Source organism: Populus euphratica, unplaced genomic scaffold (genome assembly GCF_000495115.2).
Source record: "Populus euphratica unplaced genomic scaffold, PopEup_1.0 scaffold6.1, whole genome shotgun sequence".
Lineage (NCBI taxonomy): Eukaryota > Viridiplantae > Streptophyta > Magnoliopsida > Malpighiales > Salicaceae > Populus > Populus euphratica.
The window spans coordinates 2,803,936-2,827,934 of NW_011499849.1; the positions used below are offsets into that span (position 1 = coordinate 2,803,936).

Consider the following 23,999-nt stretch of genomic DNA (forward strand, 5'->3'; position numbering starts at 1 on the left):
TTTTTTTTTTTTTTTTTAGATTAACGTGGGTGTCCGGGCCAGTTTGCGCGCACCACGACTAATCCCACGGGTCCTGAAGTTAACGACCATGTAAGCCTCCAATGACCATCATACGAGCAAAGCCCCCTCTTCTTTTCATCCACCTCGTAAGGTGTTAGAAAAATGCCTGGTAAGGTAATCAAAAGGTGTCTGGATGAGGCTGAAGACCACAGTTAAGGACGTACTGTGTAATTATGACTGCAAGAGGATATATGTGGAATAAAAACTGCAATTAAGGAAATGTACAGTGTATAATCAAGACTACCAAAAGGAGGTCTGTTCAAAGAGATACAGAGAAAAAACATAATAATCATTGAGACGAGCATGGAATGGCAGTTATATAGTGTTTGACTATATAATCAATCGCAAGCGGTGAAAAATGAAGGGTGGGAGTGAAAATGAAAAGGTGTTCTTTTTTCGAGACCAGCACAGCAGGAAAAAGAAATTCAAGTTATTGCAATTGAAAAAATAATTTTTAAACTATCATATTAATTGATAAATATTTGTTGATAGGTTCATATATCATGTACATAGACAGGTGTATTGTGCATCAACTACCAAATTCCCTGCAAGTTATTGCCCTATCAAATAATTCACTTCTGCAAATATTTTTTTTATAAAAATCTAATGGCATGAAAGAAATCACAATAATCTAATGGCTAAAAAAAGGATGACATGAGAAAAAAAAAGGAAAATAAAGAAAAAAAATGGGACTTCACACATCGAGATCTGATGATGAAATTTTCAGTACTATAAAAAATATATTGACGAAATAAATTTATAGACACAATAAAAAGTTAATTTCGAAACTAATAATGAGTCATATGTGCAATCTAAAGACAACAACATGTATATTTATTGGCGTCTCGTCACCAATTTTGAAGTTGACTTTTCATAGGCATAATGAAAAAACTTATTTTTGAGCTAACAGCGAGTCAAGCGCAATTTAAAGACAACAAAATATTTATTTATTTGCATCTCATCACAAATTCTGAAGTTAACTTTTCATAAATATCATGAAAAAAACCGACTTTTAAGCTGACAACGAGTCCAGTACAATCTAAAAACAACAAAATATTTATTTATTGGCATTTCATCACCAGCTCTGAAGTTGATTTTTCATAGACACCATGAAAAAAGTTGACTTTTAAGCTAACAATAAGCCATGTATAATCCAAAAATAATAACATGTTGATTTATTGGCATCTCATCATCGATTTTGAAATTGACTTTTCATGATGTTTGTATTCATTTTATTGATATCTTTCTCATGAAATTAAGAGTTTCATCATTAAATCTCTATTATATCTTAGAGGACTCATTAATTCATTCATTTTTATCTTCTTTTTTTTACCATGCCATCTTTTTTATTTCTAAGCTATTAGATTATTTTGATTTATTTCATGCCATTGCATTTTTATAAAAATGCATGTTGAATTTTGACTTTGATAGTTTAAGAATTATATGTTCAGGTAATACCTTTTTTTTCTTTTTTTAATCTAGTAAAAAAAAAACCCAAAAGGGAAGAGAAGGGTGGCATTGTCAATTCAGAAAGGCAGGCCTGCACCATCCTCCTGTGCCTGATTTTAAGTGCCTGTGCGCGGGATCAATGTGAGAGAGAGAGAGAGAGAGAGAGAGAGAGAAAGAGGTCACGGGTTTGTCTTGAAAGGTCCTTATTTCACAGTTCTAGACAGACAGACAGACAGACAGACACATATTCTCTCTCACCACACAACCGAGGAGACTATCCAACGTTAATGTGTATTCACCCCTACCCCCGCCTCCCCCTAAATTTCACTTACAGAGTTTAAAAACAACTTGTACACATTAATTATTTTACTGTATCACCAAGACACTTAAAAACATCCCTACCTCCTCTTCAACGTTTAATCCACACCCAGTACTCCCATCCCAATCTTCACAATACCGCCATATCCATATTCACTCTCTCTTCCTTATCCCTTACCAAGCTATCACATCCAAAACCGTCACTGTTTCTCTCTTACACCTCTCTCTATCTCTATCTCTGCAAAATAGCAGGCGCTTTTGATCTCCAATGGCTCTCATGTTAGATAACTGTGAAGGCATATTACTTTCATTAGACTCCCACAAATCAGTCCCAGCTCCTTTCCTCACCAAAACCTACCAACTGGTAGATGATCCAGCCACTGACCACATAGTTTCTTGGGGTGAAGATGACACTACTTTCGTTGTTTGGAGGCCACCTGAGTTTGCTCGTGATCTCCTTCCTAACTATTTCAAGCACAACAACTTCTCTAGCTTTGTCAGGCAACTCAATACCTATGTAAATATAACTTCAATCCCTCTTATCATATGCCCTTTATTTAAAAGTTTGTGTCTTTGTCTTTTCTATTTTTTATTTTGGCTCTGATTTGGGTTTGTTTTGGGTGTTTGGTGCATTAGGGGTTTAGGAAGATTGTACCTGACAGATGGGAGTTCGCTAATGAGTTTTTCAAGAAGGGAGAAAAACATTTACTTTGTGAAATCCATAGAAGAAAAACAGCTCAGCCACAAGTAGCCATTAATCAGCACCACCCACATTCTCCTTTTGGTGTTAACGGGACCAGTTTCTTTCCCTTCCCAAGCAGAACCAGCATCTCTCCATCTGATTCAGATGAGCAAGCCAACAACTGGTGTGATTCACCTCCTCTCACATCACCACCAAAAGGAGGAGTTGCTACCGCCACAGTTATTGGTGGTGGGGGTGGATTTAATAGTTCAGTCTCTGCATTATCAGAAGATAATGAAAGACTAAGGAGAAGCAACAATATGCTAATGTCCGAGCTTGCGCACATGAAAAAGCTTTACAATGATATTATTTACTTTGTCCAAAATCATGTCAAGCCTGTTGCTCCCAGCAATTCCTACTCTTCTTCTTTGCTTCTTTGTGGCCCATCACCTTATGCTACAACAAATCATGTTACTTCTAATGGTTCTCTAGTACAGAAGCCCTTAAACCAGCTTCTTGGGTACTATCCTACAACTGCTCCAACTAACCCTAAGCAAATCCCTCAAGTTCATGTTTTGATCAACTCACCTACAACCACTTCACAGAGCTCTTTGACCATTCTTGAAGAAGCCAACAACAATGGTTGCAAGACAAAGTTGTTTGGTGTGCCATTACAAACAAAGAAAAGATTGCACCCAGAGTATGGTTCTAATCCAGGAAATATGGAAACTAGCAAGGCTCGTTTGGTGTTGGACAAGGATGATTTAGGATTGAATCTTATGCCTCTTTCAAGATGTTAGTATCTTCAAATCAATTCAAAAGATCTGAGCTTTTTGGGTTTTATATTTATATCTTTTCTTAGATTTTATTTGTTGTTTGATTTTCATTGTCTTCTTTGAGTCTTAAGATAGTCTGAGATGATAGTAGCTACTAGCTCGTGTTAATCAAAGAAACATGCGTGTGCGTGCGTGTTGGTTTTTGTGACCTTGTATATAACTTTAGTGCCGGGTATTTTCTTTACCCCCCACAGCCATGAATGCAGGTGGGGCTTGGTTAGAATGAAGATCAAATCAAATCAAGTTTAAAAATCACAAGTCCATTTCTAAAGAGATGTCCCTTCATTTTGATTGTTTGCAATTTATTGCTCTCTCCTCCTGCTTCTCCTCTTTCTGAATTTAATGTCTGTAAGTTTCAGTTCCATTAATTAATGCAAGGGAAAGGGAGAATCTTGATGGCTTAATTAATTTCCTTTCCTTTTAGGTTCTTTTTGGGGGAAAAAATAGCTGAGAGGTTTCAGGCTGGGTTCATCTAGGGCTTTCTCTGATTAGTCACACATTAATGTATGATACGCTGCACTATGTCTTGCAAAATACTTCCAAAACATCCAAAAACTGATGGATGGGATAAAAACAAAAGTAAGGGCAGCTAACTAGCTGAGGGCAATATGATTATGATCATTCATTTCTCAAAATATGATTAGCCTTGTCATAATAACTATTATTATCATTAATTATTCCAATAATTATTTGTCAATGTGAAAAGAAACTGTATATATAATACGATTAATCTGGAAAAGAAGCAGGCCATCATTTCTTGTTTGTATGCACTCTCAGTAGACGGCAATAAAATTACAAATTAACAGATGTAATGAAAGAGGACGGGGTTCAAAAATTGAGAAGGAAAAAAAAAAAGGAGCGGCCTGTTCGATGAAAGCGAAATGTTAGAGAAACTGACTTAAAAATAAAGTGGTTTGAAATGTTTCTATCAAGGCTTCTATACTTCTTCTGAGGACCAGAAACCTTTGCTTTTACCTACTTTAAGCAGCTTATCAGCTTCCTCGAACCTCCCTTTGGATCCCATCTTCTCTTTCCTTACAATACATGCATCCCTGTTTTCACCATTTCCAATCCTTCTTGGTTTTTCTTCTTCCATGCTACAACCCCATAAAGATAGAGTCTTGAATGATAACTAAAAAAACCAGCATTTGCTTAAAAACCCCATCTCTTTTTATGCATGCCTTCGCTTGTCCTTTGTATTGCCAGTGTAAAGTGGGTTTGACTATTCATTTCTACTGGCATGGGTTCTAATCTACCTTTGTTTTTGTAGGCTTGTTTTTTTGTGTATTTTTCACGAAGATTATTTAATGTCTAAGACAGAGAATCTCTGAAGAGACAGGGATGAGGGCATGTGTTTAGAAAAGTCCAATTTATCTAAGGTAGACAAATAGTATTCTTTGTCGTGCAATGTATACCTCTCATAAGAAATACAAAACCCTAACCCTAGTTTTTTTCTTATTTGACAAAAAAGCACCCCTATGCCTTTGCCCCCTTCTCCGAAACTTTGTCCTTTTTAGGATTTGGGAGGTATCGCACGTGACATGAAAATTCATGCGTGATGTAGAGTACATAAATGAGATGACACGTCAGTCTATATATATACTCGTAGAAGGGTGAAAAGGAGTGCTGGGCGATGGGGCATCCAAAAGTGGATACGGATCATCCAGTAAAGATGCTTTAAAGGAAGGTGTTTGTGTGTTGCTGCTTAACAGCGACCATCAAGATAAGGTCATTTGAATCAAAGTTTATTTCTTTTTTTAAAAAAAAACAGAGAGAGAGGAAAAGAGAGAGATGGGATTTAAAAAGACTTGTTATGCTTCGTTTAGTCTTTTGATCGCACTTTGTTGACATTTCCTGAGGCTTCTTTCTGTACAACACTTTATTGACAAGTTTTTGACATATACCATATATTAATACTACTTATAAGGATTTATATATATAATGCAAGGTGGATGCGTATAAACTTTTTATCATTGTGATTCTCAAAATTTTTTGAAGATTTTTTTATTTTTTTTTCAATCTTATACACTAATATTGGATTTACGTAATATTGAACTTCATAATTTAATTTAACTTATTTTTATGGGATTTATCAATCTTATAACTTGGATTGTGATTTTAAAGTTTAGTCATGTTGACTCAGTTATTTTTTTTTAATTAAGTTTCTTTTAAAATTTATTTTCTAATATTAAGTTAATTAGGAATTATGTTTCATAGTCGCTTTTATATTTTTTTTCTATGAGGTTATATATCAAGGTCTTATGATTTAAATCGTGAGTTTTATAGGTTAGATATCTTGACTCGAGTTTATTTTGTCCTTGTATAAATTAATTTTTTTTATCTTTATTCTTCAATATTAGATGAATTGAGAATTAAACTGTTGTAATTTTTTTTTTAATTTGCTTTCTATGAGTTATTCAGGTCTCCTGATTTGGGTTTGGCAGGATAACTTACATTGAATTGGATCATATTTTTATTTATTTATTACTTTTCTTTTAATATAATCCTTCGATATTGAGTTAATTTGAAATTAGGTTTCATAATCTTCTTTCTTTCTTTCCGTAGGGTTATGATGGTCTTATTATCCAAGTTGCGGGTTGGATCGATTGACTCATGGTTTTTTTATCTATTTTTTGTTTATTTTTTCCAATTATATTCTTTAATATTAGATTGGTTGGGAATTAGGATTTATAATTTGTATTGGGTTGTGTTCAATGAGGTGATTTTGATCTTATAACTCGAGTCACAAGTTTGGTTAGTTGGCATGGGTTTACTTATCTGGTATTTTGTGTTCGTTTTGTAATTGATTTTTTTTTAATTTCATTCTCCAACATTGAGTTAATTGGAAATTAAATTTCATAACTTATTTTGATTTTATTTTTATGGGGTTATCATAATCTCATAACCTAGGTTTGATGAGTTGGCTCAGGTTGAATCGACTCATTTTTTTTATTGAAATTTATTTTTAATTTCATCCTTTAACTTTGGGTTGATTGAGAATTTAGTTTGATAATTTTTTTATTTGCTTTCTTTAAGATTATTATGGTCTCATCACTTAAGTAGCGAATTTAACAAGTTAATCCGAGTTAATTCTCGTCGATATAATATATTGTCGTTTTAATATTTTAAAAAAATATCACCTTTGAGTCGAATAATAGTTTTATTGATCATTCAAGCTATTTTTGAACCTGTAACGTAGACCAATTTACATTAACTCAGTCCCTATATAATTTATTTTTTAATTAAAAAATATATTAACAATACTAAAATATTTTTCAAGTAAAAAATAATAATTTAACCCGCAGCATAGTATAAAAAATTATACAATTAAGTATAAAGCTAAAAAGTATGGGGAAAATAATATTTCATTACATTCTTTAGCACTATGAATTATAATGGTAATCTACAATGATTTTTTTTTTGTGCATTTTAACCTTTCTTTCCCTTTATTTGTTTTTAATTTGCTCTTTATATGATGTATTTATAAAGATTAATTTAGAGTTGATAATTAATTTTAATTTATTTTTTATATAGTTATCATAATATCAAAATTAATATAAAAAAATATTATATCATCACGGTACTGTATATTTTTTAAAAAGTTTAGTTAAGTAAATAGCCATGTTCACCACTTTAGTAATGGTTGTCGTGACGGGTCTTGAAATTGTCACCCAGGCTAGTAGAAGGCAAAGCAATGTTGCATTGCACTGATATGGTAGGTCGCTTGGTGGAATTGGAGCGACCTTTTGCCTACAATTAATAGGCAACACATCCTCTCTCCACTCTTGCGCGCACCACGACTAATCCCACAGGCTCTGAAGTTAACGACCATGTAAGCCTCCAGTGGCCATCATATGAGCAACCAAGGACTCGAACCTGAGACCACAGAGGGAGCAAACCCCTTGATCCCAAGTCTTTTACCACTTGGGCATCACCTAAATGGTTACTCTTGGCCGTTGTTGTTTGTATTAATTATTGACTTCATCATCATATGTTTCGTTTTCACGAGATGACATCTCATCTGACCGATCCGTGGAATTAGTACCGTTGCATCTTATTGAATATTCTGCGTTTTGAATCATATGCGATGTTAAAATTATAATCCACGGCTACATAGCACCTCCTAAGATTTGAACCCTGATAAATAATTCAGATAATAATTTATGCCTTTTAAGGACCCCCTCCTATTAGAGCTCAAGGGTATCGCAAGCATCATCGCAGTATGATTTATTTTTAAAAAAGTTGATTAAATAAAAAATTAAATTATTAAATTTTGTTGAGCAAATAACCTAATTTATAAAACTAACGAGAAAACTTTAATTGTCTTAGTTTATAGATTTAGCATAGTATTTGTTTTTCTTTTTAATTAAACTCAATTATACAATTGTTTTTTTTTTTCATCATATAGTTAAGAAAAATAATTTCAAAAAAAAAATATAGTTCATAGGTCTATTGATTGGTATGGCAAGTTTTAACTTTATTTTTTAAAAGAAAAATTTATATATTTAATTTTATCATTTGATATTGGATTGATTAAAATTTTAATTTTATAATTTATTTTATTTTATTTTTTAGAAGTTTATTATGGTTTTAAAAAAGTCTCATTATTAATTTGACACTTGATTTTGCGATCGTCTATATTTGTTACTGTATAGTTAAATAAAAAATAATTAAAAAAACAAGTTATTAATCCTGATGAAGTCAATTACATGTTTTACAGGTTTTGCGTGTTGACTTAGGTTATCCGGCTCATGAGATTAATGGGTATACCCATCAAGTTTGATATTTTTTTAGTTTCTGGTCCTTTAATTTTTATAATTGTATTTTTATTTTATTCTTCTTCAATATTGAATTGGTTAAGAAATAAAGTTCATGATTTATTTTTTTCTACTTTCTATAGAATTTTTATGATCTTAAATAAATATTTTTTTCAGGGTTGGTTTTTAATTTTAAAAGCATCTAATGTTATCATAAAATTAAATAAAAAAAATTTATAAAAAAATTATTAAATCCATACCTACGTTGTAGGGTGATCGACGTTGATTCAATATAATATTATTTCATTATAAAAAAATTATTTTTTAAGTTATGTTATGTTATTACCAGTTATTCAAGCTATCTTTAAATCTATTAAATTAAATAATTAAATTAAAATTAAAATTTAAGCTAAACAACCACTTGAGTGGATAAATTTTCAGTTAAAACAAAATAATTGAATTTAATAATACTAGTAAAAAAATTCTTTATATGTTTTTTTTAAAGTTTTTTTTAAAATGACGTTGTAATAATTATCTACTTGAGTACTCTCTTGACAGTTTTAATGTTTAATTACAGGCTTTCCAAACAGCTGTCAAAATTAGAAGTGGAGCATGCCATGTACTGCTCAGCGCATATTCTCGAGGCTGCTTCGGTGCGTTGGACAATTTATCGTGCACAAACAGTTGTTTAACAGATGGATTTGGGTTGCACATGATGTTTTTGATCACGCTGCAGATCAATTCGATATTAATAGTTCGTTAATTACACCAAAAAGAGGTAAGCAATTAATTAAGAAAACGTATTGCTATGGCGGTAGTGCTGTTAATCCATACATGGTTCCATCATCGCGATAATAATGTCTAATATAGTGTTTGGGAGCCAAAATCGTCAAGGAAAGAACACGAGGGAATGAATCGCATTTTCCTTCTTCTGCTTGGATCGAGGTGGAAATGAGGGGAAAAAATAAAGAAATTGTCCTTAATTAAAAGTAATAACTTATAATTAGCTATCTTTTCTACCCTTGCTTTTAAACAAGTATATCAATTATAAAATATAAAATAATAAATTTATAAATTCTTTTGCAGTTTTTTCCTTCAAATTAAAGAGATTAAAAGCCTTTCTGAAAATATAGTAAAGATTATTTTTTAATACTCTTATTTTTGAATAAATATATCATTTTTTGAGTATAAAATAATAAATATATAAATTCTTTTTCTGTTTTTTCTTCAAATTAAAGAGATTTAGAGCATGTTTGACATTAAAAAAAAATCTCAAGATAATTTTAAAAAATAAATATAAAAACATATTAAATTAACACAGGTCAACTTGAGTTAACTCATCAAAACCTTGGTTATGAACCTCATTAGATTAAAAAAAAAATTATTTATGTATTTATATGATAAGAAAAATATAAAAATAATTCAAAAATTAAAAATAAAATTAAAAAATAAATAAAAAAGTCAAGCTAGATGTGTGACTTGGGTGGTCCAACATGTATGAACCTTCAAAAAAACTTAGGTGCACAAGTGTGAGGTGTGCCCACATATTTGAACCTTATTTTTTTATTTTTTAAATGTCATTTGCCCTTATATTTTTTTAACAAGAAGAACAAAAAATGCATCGCTTGCTTGGATATCAGTTTAGAATTTAACCACCATTATTACAGTAAATTTAATGGAAGGTTTTTTTGGAATGAAAGTTTAATTTTCAACCCAAAACAGCTAATAAGAACCATAAATTCTTTATTAATCTCAAAACAACCCCAATTTATCCTTTCATGTGTGTTTACATGAAAAACTCATCATTATTGAATTCATCTCATTGAATGAAATATGTTGACACCAAGAAATATGAATTTTATAATTAAAAGTGATGAAAATAAACATTTTCTTCTTCGTCATCATTTTGAGGTGATTTCTCTGTCTTTGCTTTAATTTAATGGGTAAAATGTTAAAAGAAGTAATTTTTGTATCAAAATTAAAATTACAAAAGTTATAATTTTTATACCAAAATTAAAATTACAAAAACTACAAGGACTATAAAGGAAAAGGAAAAGCATGAGAATGAAAAAAAAAATTCCTTCCAATTTTACATTGGCCATGAGTTTTTTATTTTATTTTATTTTATGCCTTGATGCTTTGTTGTTGATTTTTTTTCTTAATTTTTTTTGATAAATTATTTATGAAATTAGATATAAAAAATTGGATTTTTATTACGAAAATTTTAAAAATAAAAATCATTTTTTTTATTACTATAAGGTTTTATACAATTATTTTAATATATTTTATTTTTATAATAATAAATTAGTATTGATTTCATGTTGTGCTCTCGAATTCATGATATGATGTTTAGTTAAGGTTATGTTTTATATTATGATTCAAGTATATTTTTGAGAATTTTTAAATATTTTTGAATTGTAAATTAATTTTTTTAGAGTATTCTTTTATTATTTTAATATATTGATATCAAAATAAATTTTTAAAAATAAAAAATTATTTTAATATATTTTTAAACAAAATTTACTTTAAAAAAAATATTTAATAATATGTTAAACAGTTACACTCAGAATGTAACTGGTCATTTTCGACGGTTGAAGCCTCCTGTTTCAAAGCGGAAGCCAGTACACTAAACTACATTTGTTTTTTGTTACCGTTTATTTTAAAAAATTGAATTTTATTTTTAAATTATTATTTTTATTTATATATCATTATAATATTAAAAATAAAATTTTAAAATAAAAAATATTATATATATATATATACAATAACTACGCCTCTGCTCCTCACGGCTTTACTTCCGTCGGCCGCCGCTTCCTGGCCTCTTCCCAGCTTCAGGACCCCAAAGCATCTTCAGGCTCCATCCTCTACTGGTCTTGGTCTCAGGTATATGCACTTGAATTGTTTGATAAAATTCATTTAAGTATGTTTAATCTGATATATTTCATTTCTATCCATTTATTAGCCTCAAGCGGGGGTTAAGTGCTTCCCAGAGAAGCCGGTGAAGCCGCTTGTTGCTAATAGTGAAGGCACTTATCTTGTTGGAGGTGGATTATCCCGGAGTATTTACTCTGGGGAGGTGAGTTTTCTTGCTCTCTCTCTCTTTCTCTCTTCTTTTCTTCGTACATGTTTGTTGATTTTGGCCAGCGGAAATTAGTTCGAAGAGCTGCTAATTTGGCTGTTGTGATATTTCTGTCGTGTGAATGGAATGACGGGTAGATTGCTTAAGAAATGGCGTGCCCAATACAGGACTGTTGCTTGGTTTTTACAGGAGATGATTCTCTTTTGGTTTCTGGTTCTGAGGATAGATCTGTTCGAGTCTGGTCACTACTCGTGTACGTTCCTTTGGTTTTTTATAGCTTTTTGTTTAATGTTAATGGTTAATTTCTTATGCTCATGATTGTAGAGTATACTGAGTTTCTTTTGTACAAGTTAGGATATTTGATGATGATCAAACAGAGCTGGGAAGCACACTTTACGAGCATAGCTTTCAAAAGCATACTTTGCGTGTCAATGATATGGTAACAGGTTGATGTGATCTTTGTTGAAAATGATTATTTTCTACTGTTTTCATGTTTTTTATAATTTTTTCCATTAACTTAGACATTAATTCATACTTCTATCGATAAATCAGTTGATAAGATGTTAATTGGATTAAGATATCGATCTATAATTGGATTATGATAATTGAGTTCAGTATTCAGTGAATCTGATTGCTTAGAAAGGTCGCCAAGGGAGCCACTCCTAGAATTGGAGTCGAGCTTGCAAGTGATGCTTTTTAAACAAATTAGTTTTACAACCTTAGCCGATTAAAATTCTTTACTCAGTACCAATTTGGGGAAATATAACATTTTTCTTTGATAAATTTAGGATATACTTTGATGTGCCTATTCGCTAGCATGGTTTTTGAGTGGCTAGGACCATCCAGTTCCTTGTGCAGAAATATTCTATCCTAAATGGGGACTGTAATTTAATTTTGTTTTTGTTCAAATAAGAAAATCGCGTCGCAACTCGATATATGATCTTACAATTTCTGGATTAAATTGCTTGTGGTTTGTCTATTATCCTGTGACTGGCACTCAATCATTCGAAACAATTTTGCTTCACTGTATGTAATTTTAATGCTGTTTGTAGAGCCACGTATATTTATTATAAGCAATGTACTCTTTCAAATTTTTCTGAATCCATATATTTTGCATTAAATTTGTTTCATGATATGTGCTAGATTTTTTTTCCAATGTGGATTGTATTAGGTGTGGAGCTTATCTAACTGAATCTTAAGAAATATACAGTTTCCCTCTATAATTGATGCGATTACATTGGACCCTGGTGAACATGTATTTTATGCTGGTGGAAGAGATGGCAAGATACACATTCCTGCGCTCAATGCTGATAGCTCATCTAGCTAAAGTCACTGGTTGCATATCATCAGTTCATTACCTAGTCACAGGTTTGTTATTTTTCTTACAGATTCATGTCATAAATGTGGCAATCTTCTAGCATGTAAATTTTCTGCGTTCAAAGTTTTCATTGCTCATATCATTTCCACCAACTCAGCCTCTTGCTTTTGGATTGTTTTGTTAATTGAAATTTAAGGTGCGTGCTTTGTAGTATTTGATTGTTCTGTGTAACAAGTGTGTACTGTATAGCATATAATTATGCTATGTAGTAAGACTCATCATGGTATCAGCAGTGCCTTCAATTGCTCTGCCCTTCATTGTCATGATGGCATTACCAATTCTTGCTTCTGACAAGGGCCTAGATCTTGAGATTGTGAACACGCTATGTTTTGGAGAAATGTTTCCCATTAATTTGCAGATTTAAGTTTCACTCCTGGGGAGCATGTTGTTTTTTCCCATAGATTTAGAGATGTTCATAGATTTTTTTTTTTCAACTCAAAAGATAATGAATCGATTCCCTATGCTATTTAGAAGGTTCCTACATGATCTTTAGATATTAATAAGCATCAGCAGCAGCACTTAAATAATTGTTATTATACATACTTATGTATGCTTTGTATTGAACAGTAAGAGTGTTACTTGCTTAGCATACAATACAACTGGAAATGTATTGCTTGCTGGATAGGGAGGATGGTATGATTGGAGTTTGGGACCCAAAAATACGTAACATGTTTAGCGTGTTCAAACATGCAAAAGGTTTTGTTCTAATTACCTGGACTTACGTTCGCTTATTTGCATATGGTGTTTGCCTTATTCCTAATTTTTGTTCTTTCTTTCTATGCTTACATTTATTTATTGTGATTTGACATTGCACGAATCAAAGGTCCTGTGAACAACATCCATGTTGTTAAGCGAATGGCGTACTTGAACCCGCAATGTTGTCTAATGCTCAAGCTTCCTCAAGAAGGCATGGATCATCATTACCACCTCCGGTCAATGTATCAATACAACTCCGCTCAATAAATGTATCCATACAACGGATGAGAAAATCGTTACGCAATAGTTAATCTCCAGGCTTCTTGCAATAATACTCTGGATTCTTCATGCGTCAGCTCTCAAGTGATTAATAGTCAAATCAAAGAACTTCAGGTTCTTAATTGCTGAAAAATTTTCATTTTTTCACTTCATTAATGCAGATAACTAAATTCAATTTTTCCAGTACTGTTACTGTGATGAGTGTTGTTTTAGAAAGAGATCCCTATTGATTTCTGTCCAACTGCGTAGAATCTCTGTAACTTGTATTTACAAAATTTTGATTCCAGCAACCAGGCTCAGCTGCTGCAGCTGAAATGGAGGTGGAGAAGCTAAAGCTTGATGGCACGCAATCAATGCATATGCTTCAAAGGTGGAAGAAAATATATGACAACTTGCATGAATTTCGCGCGGAGTGAAAAAATTATAGAACATATCAACCTAATAGTTTTAGTTATTACATGAGATCTCATAATATAATTTATATTATTTTTTAACATATTCCTTTAAATATTGTATGAGTTCATATTACCTTGTACTTAATTTTAATCAATATAGACAGTGAGATTTAAACTTGTGACTGCTTGATCATCAAGGCTCTAATACCATATCAAAGAACTATTTTATCTCAATTGCTTAAGCTATTAGGTTCAATTGAAATAATATAAATTATATCCTGAAACCTCATCTAATAATTTAAGCTATTAGATTGAGATAATTCTTTAACACAAATTAGATATTTACCTGAGTTGTCAAAGGATTTCTTATTACATGGATGGCTTTAAAGTTTTTGCTAGTGTATTTGCTATTAATCCGATGGTGGTGAGAACCTCAACTTTAGTTATACATAATCATATCTATTTTGTTTTTGGAATTTTTAATTAGATGATTATTAAAAATAAATCATCCTGAAGGTATTTGAGAAAAACATTCAAGATTAGGATTATAGTAATAGTTTTATGAGACAGATAAGCTTCAATTATGTTACTGTCATTTCATGAAAGTTGGATGATTAACCACTCATATTTTTCACTCTTTATTGATTGTGGGTTTAACATGTTATCCTCCTCGACCCAACTAAATAATTTCATGCCCCAAGCGAAGGTCAACTTAGCTTTCCTTATTCCTCTACCTTTGGGATTTATTATCCTTGTATATGAAGTTAATGTTTATAATTTAAATAATTTTAAAAATTTGCCACAATGTTATTCGAAACAAAGTGCCATTATGACTGAGTGCTCAGATTTGATTCATTGTTTACATAAGCGGTCATATAATGAGCTTTGTCTATTTACTTAATTGGTTACGGGTTAGTAGAAGGTGAGTATTGCAATTCTTATCATTGGTGAAAATGAATTTGTGCAATAAGTATTTCGAAGGAGTTTAAGATAGTTAAATAGAATTTTCCAGCAAATATAAGGAGATAAAGATGCCAAATGAATGATTAGGTAAGCAGAAGCTGGTTGCTTTTTTTTTTTTAACCATGAGTGTCCCGAGTAATTTATACATACCTCAATTAATTTCTCGAGTCCTTGAAGTCAGTGATTAGGTAAGTCTCTAATTACACTAAAAATTTTAATATTTAAATTAATATTTTTTTAAAAATAAATTTAATTTTTAATATTTAAATTAATATTTTTTAAAAAATAAATTTAAAAAACAAACAATTAAACTAAATTCCTTATTATTAAGTTGTTTTCTTTTGATTGAAGATAAATGCATATTTTTAACCAAAATCTCCATATGTGGACGTAGATGGGCGTTGTAAGTGTGCTCAAAGCCATTCAATCATAAAAAAAATAAAAATAAGCAAAGAGCTAAAAGAATGCCCGGCTTAAAATGTGCTACTATACATGGCAAAAATCAGCTTGTGAGCTCATTTGTAGTTTCGTAACGCAAACAACACTGATGAAACTAGATTTACCTAAAAAAAGGTCTGATCAACCAAACCCTTTTTCTACATGCTAGCTTTCATAGAAGAAAAGACTGGTGAGGGCTCTGAAAATGTACCCTCTAAAAATTGACGCGAAAGCCATGAAGTATTTTAGGATTCTAATATATATATATATATATATATATTAGAGAGTCACAAATAATATCTAAGGTTCATGAGTCATGAGTGTTTTTTGCCACCTTTTTACTTTGTAAAATTGATGGACACAAAATTCAATAAAAAAGAGGAAAGAAAAAAAAAACATTAGACACATTTCAAAACTCCAATGACGACATTACTAATATTGTTAGAAAGATCGAAATGAGATGAATCCAATAATACTAAGAAAAGTCACCAATTGTTACCATAGCAGGCCACAAAGACAAATGAGCCCTGACACTTTTAAATGACTTGTGTGGCTTACTCTATTCATTATTTGTGATTTTTTTTTATGTTGTTAAATTCATCTTGTTGAGATCTTTCCAAAAGTAATGGTGGTGTCTTCATTATAGCTTCGATGTGCCTTCAATGTTATTTTTTTCTCTATGTTTGTTTTTTCTCTTTTCTCTCTCCTCTCTCCTCTCTTCTCTTCTAATTTATGGAGAAATAAGAGAGAGAAAATAAAATAACTCTAGAGGCACACCGAGCTTTGATGATAACATCACTAATACTTTTAAAAAAGATCTCGATAAGACAAATTCAATGGCACTAAAAAAAGTCACAAACAGTGAACGAAGTAAACCACATGAATCATCTAAAGGTGTTAGAGCTCACTTGCTTTTGGACAACTCGTGTGGCCAACTCCAATAATTTTTTTATGAATTTTTCTGGTATTGTTGAACTCGTACCATTGAGATCTTTTCAAAGATACCAGTTGCGTCGTCATCGAAGTATTAATATGCCTCTAGAATCTTTTTATTTTTTTCTTTCTCCTTTCTTTTTATTGAATCTTGTGTCCAATAATTTTGCAACTTAAGAGAGTCACAAATGACATTTGGGACTCATGAGTCACAAATGAAATCTACGACTTTCTAAAGCGTGCTATTTTTCTAAATATTTTTTGCAATGTATTATTTTATTAATAAACCTAAATTTAACAGGTCTAACCCCACCTTGAAGTCCTAAAAGCTTATCATCTCAAGCAACATGTCTAGGCGTAGCCCTAACCTTGGGGAAGAGCTCAACCCTTAAAGGCGCAACCTAGCAAAAAAAAACCTAGCTCTTATAGGCTCAAATTAAAAGAAAGCCCAACTCTTATTTGCTCAGCTTAGGAGAAGTGTCTAACCCTTATAGGCTTAGCCTTTTAAAAGAATAAATAATCATAAGCTTAGCCTGGGAGAAGAGTCTGACTCTTACGAGTTCGATCTAAAAGAAACGTTTATCTCTCATGGCCGAACTTATAAGAATAACTCAATCACCATGAGCTCAACTATATTTTGAATCTTACTCTCTGTATACTATTAGTTGTATAAAAGTTCTTGATAGGCCTACCATATTTTCATCAACATTAATATTGTATAAGGAATAATGTATAAAAGTTTTATAAGTATCTAACATATTTTCATCAACATTAATGTTGTGTAAGATATTATGTATAAAAGTCCATTGAAAGCCCACCATATTTCCATCAATATTAATATTTGTGTAAGAAATATTTATCTCTTATTCATACATATATCAATAATATTTCATCCTATTAAAACCATTAATGTAAAATTACATTTTAATTCTTTTTTATAAAAAAAAATACTCATAAGCTGTAATTTTTTTAAAATATCATTACCTTTTCTCTCTAGGATATTATTATTCCAAACATTAATTTTCGCCCATGCTGCTTTACGACATCTCATTTATCAATTTTTTTTACTATTCTAAATACCAAAAAACTTCAAAGGCATAACAATCCCTAAATGCAAAAGAGGCTATTAATGTTTGGTTTGAGGAATTTGGCAATTGGAAAACGATCCAAGTTGGTGTTGAAAATCATGTAGAGAGCGAGAGGTGAAGAAGAAAAGCCAGACCATTTTTTATTAAGTTAATATCATTGAAAAAAAAAAAAAACAGGGAGTTCCTTTTCATCTCACACTCTCAGCCTGCAGTTCCCGATGGGAGAGGGAACTAGTTGAAGAAAGTGGGAGAAGAAAAGAATAATTAGAATATTTGGTTCTGGTGTTATTTTATTAGGCATTCACTGTAAATTGTTGAATGGGGATGCGGGGAAGAGAAGATAAGGTAGGGCAATGGTGATAATGCCAGTTTTTTTTTTTTGAAAAAAAAAACAATCCAACAACAAAATCTCTCTTCCCAGGATTCCTTTTATCCTATCGAACCTCTCCTTGCAGAGAACGTCTCTTTATTCATGCCTTCTTGATAGACATAAAAAAAGGAAATTACTAATTTAATTATTTATTTATTTTTTTGTACGAATAAGAACTTTAAAGTATTCAGTATTTTAATAAGAAAGAGTAGGCGTCAGCAATCTGGAGTCTGGACAGAGTTTTTTAAAATCTGCAGGAGTGGATGGGAGAGGGTGTTTTGTGTTGGTGTTGCAGAAAAGAGAGCAGGCAATACCAAACAACATTTATATGTTTCTGTTCTGCTTCTCTCATTAATAATCTAATCTTCTCCTCTTCCTAGCCAACCTACCAACCTCTGCAAACCCCAACTGTGCGTCTGTCCCACTGATGAAGGCTGATCAAACCCATCTATCGCATTTTGTAAGCTCTTCCTTTAAACCCATACGATACCGGAAGAAGGAGGGTTACTGTTGGACAATGCATCATAGACTAGTCCGAAAAAAATATGATATAAACACAGTTTATCCGAAGATCGCATTTTCCATATGAACATGTGCATGTACAGCACAATTAAACTCGTTTGATGTTCATAATGTATGAAGCACTTGCGCTCCATTCGAGGATGGGGATGGCTATGTTCATCGAATGTTTTATGAAATTAAAAAATATATACAGTTGATAGAGATCTCTGGTTTGAGCATTGATGCGTTCCCAGTTCCCTTGGTCATCTACTAGTTATTTGAAATGCGTTTTCTCGTAGGGTGGATTATTTTTTCAGCAAAAAAAAGAAAAATGGAAGATTTTTAAATGCCTTTTTTTTAACAACAAGAATTTTAATTATAAATCTAACAGTCTGTACATACATTTAATTAAAAAAATAAAGAATTATCTTTGTTAATAAATATAAAAATATTAATATGTTTATTTAACTTACCAAACTAGAAAACAAATCATTTTTATCTAATACAAATAAATTAATATGTAGATATTAACGTGTTTTTTGAATGCGGATAAAAAATATAATTGAGAATAAAAACTTAAATATAATAAAATATAATAAAGATCATATATTTTAATAAAAATATATAATATTTCAAACTTATTTTTAATATAATAGAAAAATAAAAATTGTTACAATTACTATATAAAAACATCATTTTTTTAGTTTTTATACGATAACTTGTTTTGAAAAAACCAAAATGTAAAGAAAAAAAGATAAAAATTACAAAAGAAAAGAGATAAAAACAAAAAAAAATAATATAAATTAGTTAAGTATAAAATAATAAATACTCAAAGTAAAAACACAATTGGAGAGAAAATCTCAATTGTGCTCCTAGCAAAACACTATATTCTTTTAGCATATACATAGATAGTAGGCCGGCTTCTCCTTGGAATCTTACCACAATCATCCGTGTCCTTTTGAATGGCCCTATCCGTTAACACTCTCCGCAGACCCTTTATCAAAATCTACATTATATTTTAGATATGTTTGAAAGCGTAGATAATATTTTTTAAATTATTTTTTATTTAAAAATAAACTAAAATAATATTTTTTATTTATAAAAATTTATTTTTAATATTAATATATCTAAAATATCTAAAAATATAAAAAAATAATTTAAAACTTTTTTTTTAATTCTCAAAATCATGGTTGAACTGCAATTCTAAACAAGTACAAGTCAGGGTCCATAAAAGTTAGCCACGATTTGGGATCGAAATTTTGAGAAATTCTTTTCTTTAAAAATATAATATTATAATTAAAAAAAATAGGACGTGAAATATTTGAAAGGAAATTGTCCTGAGCAGTAAATTTGTTCTCTCCGTTTTATTATTGTTGATTGTTACAAACCGTAAAGGTGGAAAAGCAGAGGTTTCATCTACTTCGATCTCCAGGCTTGTCTGCATGAATTCACATTTCATCTAATACTTTTTATTAATTTATGTTGGTGTTCAAACTACTTTATATGTATATCTTAACTTATAAATTTTGAAATTAATAATTATATAAATTTTTAATCATTTTAAAATTTATAAAACTTCAAATAATAACTTCATTATATGTCGGTATAGCGCTGCCTCTCAATAGTTAATGTCACAGGTTGTTTTCCTAAATCACCGAGACCTTAGCTATCTTTCAACAACAAGACGAGGGATGACAAAAATAAAATTTTACTTTCTTTTCTCTTTTTTACTTTTTTGTTATCTATCTCCATGGAGTAATTCTCACCAATTATATAGAAATTAATGTTTTTTATTTAGAGGTGAAAAAACTGGTAAATCAATTAAATAAAAAAATAAAACCAAATCATAAAAAAAACTGATTAAAACAATTATAATATTTTAAAAAATATTCGGTTGAGTTTGGTTTTATAAGTTTTAAATAAAAAATTCTCAACTAAACTAAACCGGTTTAGTTAAAACTAAAATAAACTAAACTAAAAGAATCAAATCAAATTAAAAAAATAAAATCAAACTGAAATCAAAATTTATTAAGAAGCTCAAAAAATAATATAGTTTTTAGTTTTTAATATAAAACAATTAAATCAAATCTAATCAAATTAAATATAACCAAAATCAATTAATTGTATTTTTGTTTTTGATATAAAATAACCAACCCAAAACTAATTAGCTGAAATTAATTTTAATTTGATTTTAATTTAATTTTTATATTTTATAAAATTTTAATTTAATTTGTTTATAGTTAAAAACCATACTAAACAAAAAAATTACCTCTACTCTTTTTTTAATCCCTGACTGCTGATTACAAAAAATAAAACCAGACCATATTCTATTTTTGACGTTATATTTTACTTAGCAGATTGTACATCAATAGCATAGTACTGTGATTCATTTATTTTATAACATGATCGATTCACCTGAGAGAAAAGAAACAAATTAAACAAAGCATTTTTCTATCTATCTAAAGCAGCTAAGGTAATGATGAAAGGGCGGCCATTAAAGTCGCGCTTCTCTCTTTGGAAAGCTCTTTAGGCAATGCCAGCACATGTAGAGGGGCGGTTCAGCAGAACCTGATCCGTCTCGAAGAGCGTTCCGTTTCTACGAGAGGAGGAGGTTAATTGAGGGGTTAGATGCTGTCATGATCAGGATTATGCGACACGTTGAGTAATAATGCAGTAGGTCTCTCCCAGCGCTTCCGTTTACATTACCAATACATCCAGCGGCACTGGATTCTCACCGCCAACTAGGAAGAGTATCTCATTTAAAGGAGACTGGTGAGATTTCTGACACCTGTCATGTGAGTGGGGTTTAGGGTTGCTGCAGAGAAGGTGAATATTGAGGCAAAGTTTTGACAATTCAGAACAGAGACCCCAACAGTTCTTCTCTGTCGGGGATTTTCTTATTTATTCATTTTTCACTTTTATTTCCTTTCCATGCTCTTTTACTTCTCTTCTTTCTCCTCTGCAAATTTTGATGCAACTCTTAGTCTGTCTACACCCGCTTCTCCTCTATCTTTCCCATCCCTCTGTCTTTCAGTTTCGTTTCTCACTTAACTTCTCACCCCTTTTTTCTCTCCCTCAAACACTCTCTCTTTTGTAAGAAAGAGAGTGCTGAAAAATATATAAGCCATGGAAAGTGATCAGTTAAGGTCTGCAACAGAAGATCAGATGGAAATGATGAAGCTGATGGAAAAGCTTCCCGAGTTCTACGATTCCTATAACGATGTTGCTAGTCATTTACCCCCAACAGAGTTTCTTGCTGCAAGTGCAAGTAATATCTCCATCTCGCATTTCAACACTGATAACCCACGCAATGCTAGCTCACCTCCATTTATGACCCTACAATCCACTTTATCTTCTAATAGTAACAGCACCCCGATCCAAGACCAATCCCCGCAAGATTTCTTTCCCAGTCCCTCTTCGTCAAGATGGAGAGGTCTTGGTGAATTACCGGAGGCAAATGATTATGCTACACCGTCACAAAAGAAGAATTCAATGGCAACAATGAGGGAGATGATATTTCGAATTGCAGCCATGCACCCAATTCAAATAGACCCAGAATCAGTGAAGCCACCAAAACGTAGGAACGTGAAGATATCAAAAGATCCGCAAAGCGTTGCTGCACGCCATAGAAGAGAACGGATAAGTGAGAGAATAAGGATACTTCAAAGACTAGTGCCTGGAGGGACTAAAATGGACACTGCCTCTATGTTAGATGAGGCAATTCATTATGTTAAGTTCTTGAAGACTCAAGTGCAGTCACTGGAGAGAGCTCAGTCTAAGAGGCCAACAACAACAACTGGGATTGGATTTCCCGTGGCAAAGTCTAGTGGGAGTTACCTTCCAATGGGAAAAGGATATCACCAACCGCCTGCTTGTCGTCGTCAAAATGTTCAGAATTATGGTGATGCTCTTAGCTCATGAAGGGAGTGGTGAGCTGGATTTTTAAATGCATTTTTCTAGTGAGTAGTGATATCATTAGCTAGTGGGGTTGTAAGGAGCTGTCTTTTATGCATGGCTTGTTCTATCTTCAAATCTTTAGGCCCTGTGATCCTTGTTGTATTGACATCAATAATTACAATCTCTGAATGCAATGTACAAATGCTCAAAATCTTAGGTGAACATGTCAATCTTTGTCTTAGTCAATTTCCTTTTTTTTAATTTAAAAATCTCCCCTTACATATGTCTAGTTGTGATGATTTCATCGCACTCAAAATCGCGTAATTCAAACCAAGGAAAATGAAGAACCTTGTCTTTGGTATTAATATGGACACAAGTGCAATGATAGTATTATTGCATCTGGCGAAGGAAGAGAGTTTCTCGCTGCTATACAAGCTGCTCTATGTGGGAAATCAGCCAGGAAAAGAAAATAATAAATGCTAATGGGTTAATAGACTATGCACAAAAAATCTTAATATCTCTGCCGAGAAAAATCTAGAATGGCTTCTTTACAGAGAGACCAGTTGTTCACCCACTTGGTGGTGCCAAAGAATTACACCATCATCTTGAGACACTTGGCCGCTGAAAGTGTCTGCAGTCCACGTTCTACGGCAGTACAAGGATCGAGACAATCCTGAAAAACTAATGATCGAGCATAATAAATATATTCAAATCTTGTACAAATCTAGTATATATCATTAAGGGAAGGGATAGGTTTGTGAATTTTGAGTTGTAATGCTGGGGATTGGGAAATAGATATATGCTCCATCAAAATAACAAGATAATTTTAATAACTAATAAAATATTACTGATTATTTTATAAGCATCATATCATATAACTTCTCGTTTCTCATTTGCTTGCTTATTAATTAATGTCCTCGTCTAATTTTTTATTTTAATTTTCCTCGAAAGGTTTACTTTGTACTTAGTTGATAAGGAGTTCAAAAGTTCTGTTAATCCAGCCATAATACTTATAGATTTGTAATAGCATACCAAGGATGTATTTGATAATTTGATTGGGTTGTCTTTTATAATGGTTTATGAAGTATATTAAAATTTTGACTATTTTGGTTGCGTCGATAATCGTTCTTGGCCAGATGAACGAGAGCATGGTTTTGGGATAAGAAAGCATCTTGGTTTTCCTCGGAAATGATTGCGTGAAGATTTGATGAGATGGGAGGTGATGGCATCGCCATTGTCGAGGGAGCATGAGAAATCCACGTGAAAATCTGACAAAGAGGTGGGCTTTATTTTTCAAACTTGGCAAGATGATGACGTCGTTGGCCGCCTGGACACGTCAATCTACATGGTCAACGTATTTGGACTTTTTCTCCAACTTCGATCTCCAAGTTTGCGTTCCGCATGTGATTTAAGGTAATAGCTATCTGGAATATCGTTCAAAGTTTCCGCTTAATAAAAGATTTTAAAAATAAAAAATATATTTATTAATTATACTTTATAAAATAAAAATTACCTCAATTTAATAATCTTAACCAAGCAATCGGCATATTGATTGCCTTTCAAAGTACAAGATGTCCTTCGTATAGAGGTTAGAAAGGATGTAAACGTACCTTAAATAACATCCAAAAGCTCACAACAAAAAAATTGAAAGGAAATTAGGATTTTAAGAGTTCTTATTGAATATTTGCGTGTTTATTTGCTTTTTAAACACTAAAATTTGTGTTTGCTTAGCTTTTGTTGTGAATGTCTACCGAAAAAGGAAATGAAGATCGTTCACCGAATTTGTTTTGTTGCAAACTTCTGGTGAATATTTTTTCAAGGCTGTTGAAGGCCAGGAAAAAAAATGATAGAAATAGATTTGAATAGATGCAAGATATACT

The 23,999-nt window shown here is 31.6% G+C and overlaps 2 protein-coding genes and 1 pseudogene across 4 annotated transcripts; all 3 read left to right on the top strand.

The window, feature by feature from the left end:
- Window positions 1-1,692: 1,692 nt before the first annotated feature.
- LOC105120617 (heat stress transcription factor B-4-like) lies at window positions 1,693-3,634 on the top strand. The gene is made up of 2 exons (XM_011018884.1): window positions 1,693-2,344; window positions 2,464-3,634. The coding sequence occupies exons 1-2, from the start codon at window positions 2,096-2,098 to the stop codon at window positions 3,307-3,309; spliced, it is 1,095 nt and encodes a 364-aa protein (XP_011017186.1). The 5' UTR covers window positions 1,693-2,095; the 3' UTR covers window positions 3,310-3,634.
- A 7,231-nt stretch (window positions 3,635-10,865) lies between these two features.
- LOC105120616 (protein ROOT INITIATION DEFECTIVE 3-like) lies at window positions 10,866-14,106 on the top strand (annotated as a pseudogene).
- Window positions 14,107-20,690: 6,584 nt separating this feature from the next.
- On the top strand, window positions 20,691-22,362 carry LOC105120618 (transcription factor HEC2-like). Of its 3 annotated transcripts, none has more exons than XM_011018887.1 (2): window positions 20,691-22,034; window positions 22,065-22,362. In XM_011018887.1, exons 1-2 carry the CDS (start codon window positions 21,349-21,351, stop codon window positions 22,141-22,143), a joined length of 765 nt encoding a protein of 254 aa, XP_011017189.1. In that variant the 5' UTR covers window positions 20,691-21,348; the 3' UTR covers window positions 22,144-22,362. The 3 variants fall into 3 exon arrangements, with proteins under 3 accessions (XP_011017189.1, XP_011017188.1, XP_011017187.1); XM_011018886.1 differs by having other exon boundaries at window positions 20,691-22,030; window positions 22,061-22,362; XM_011018885.1 differs by having other exon boundaries at window positions 20,691-22,362.
- Window positions 22,363-23,999: the final 1,637 nt, after the last annotated feature.

Excerpts from the sequence above, each read along its gene's own strand:
- LOC105120617 (XM_011018884.1), top strand. The coding sequence starts at position 2,096 with ATGGCTCTCATGTTAGATAACTGTGAAGGCATATTACTTTCATTAGAC. Across the intron at positions 2,345-2,463 it reads TCAGGCAACTCAATACCTAT|GGGTTTAGGAAGATTGTACC; the intron begins GTAAATATAACT and ends TTGGTGCATTAG.
- LOC105120618 (XM_011018885.1), top strand. The coding sequence starts at position 21,349 with ATGGAAAGTGATCAGTTAAGGTCTGCAACAGAAGATCAGATGGAAATG.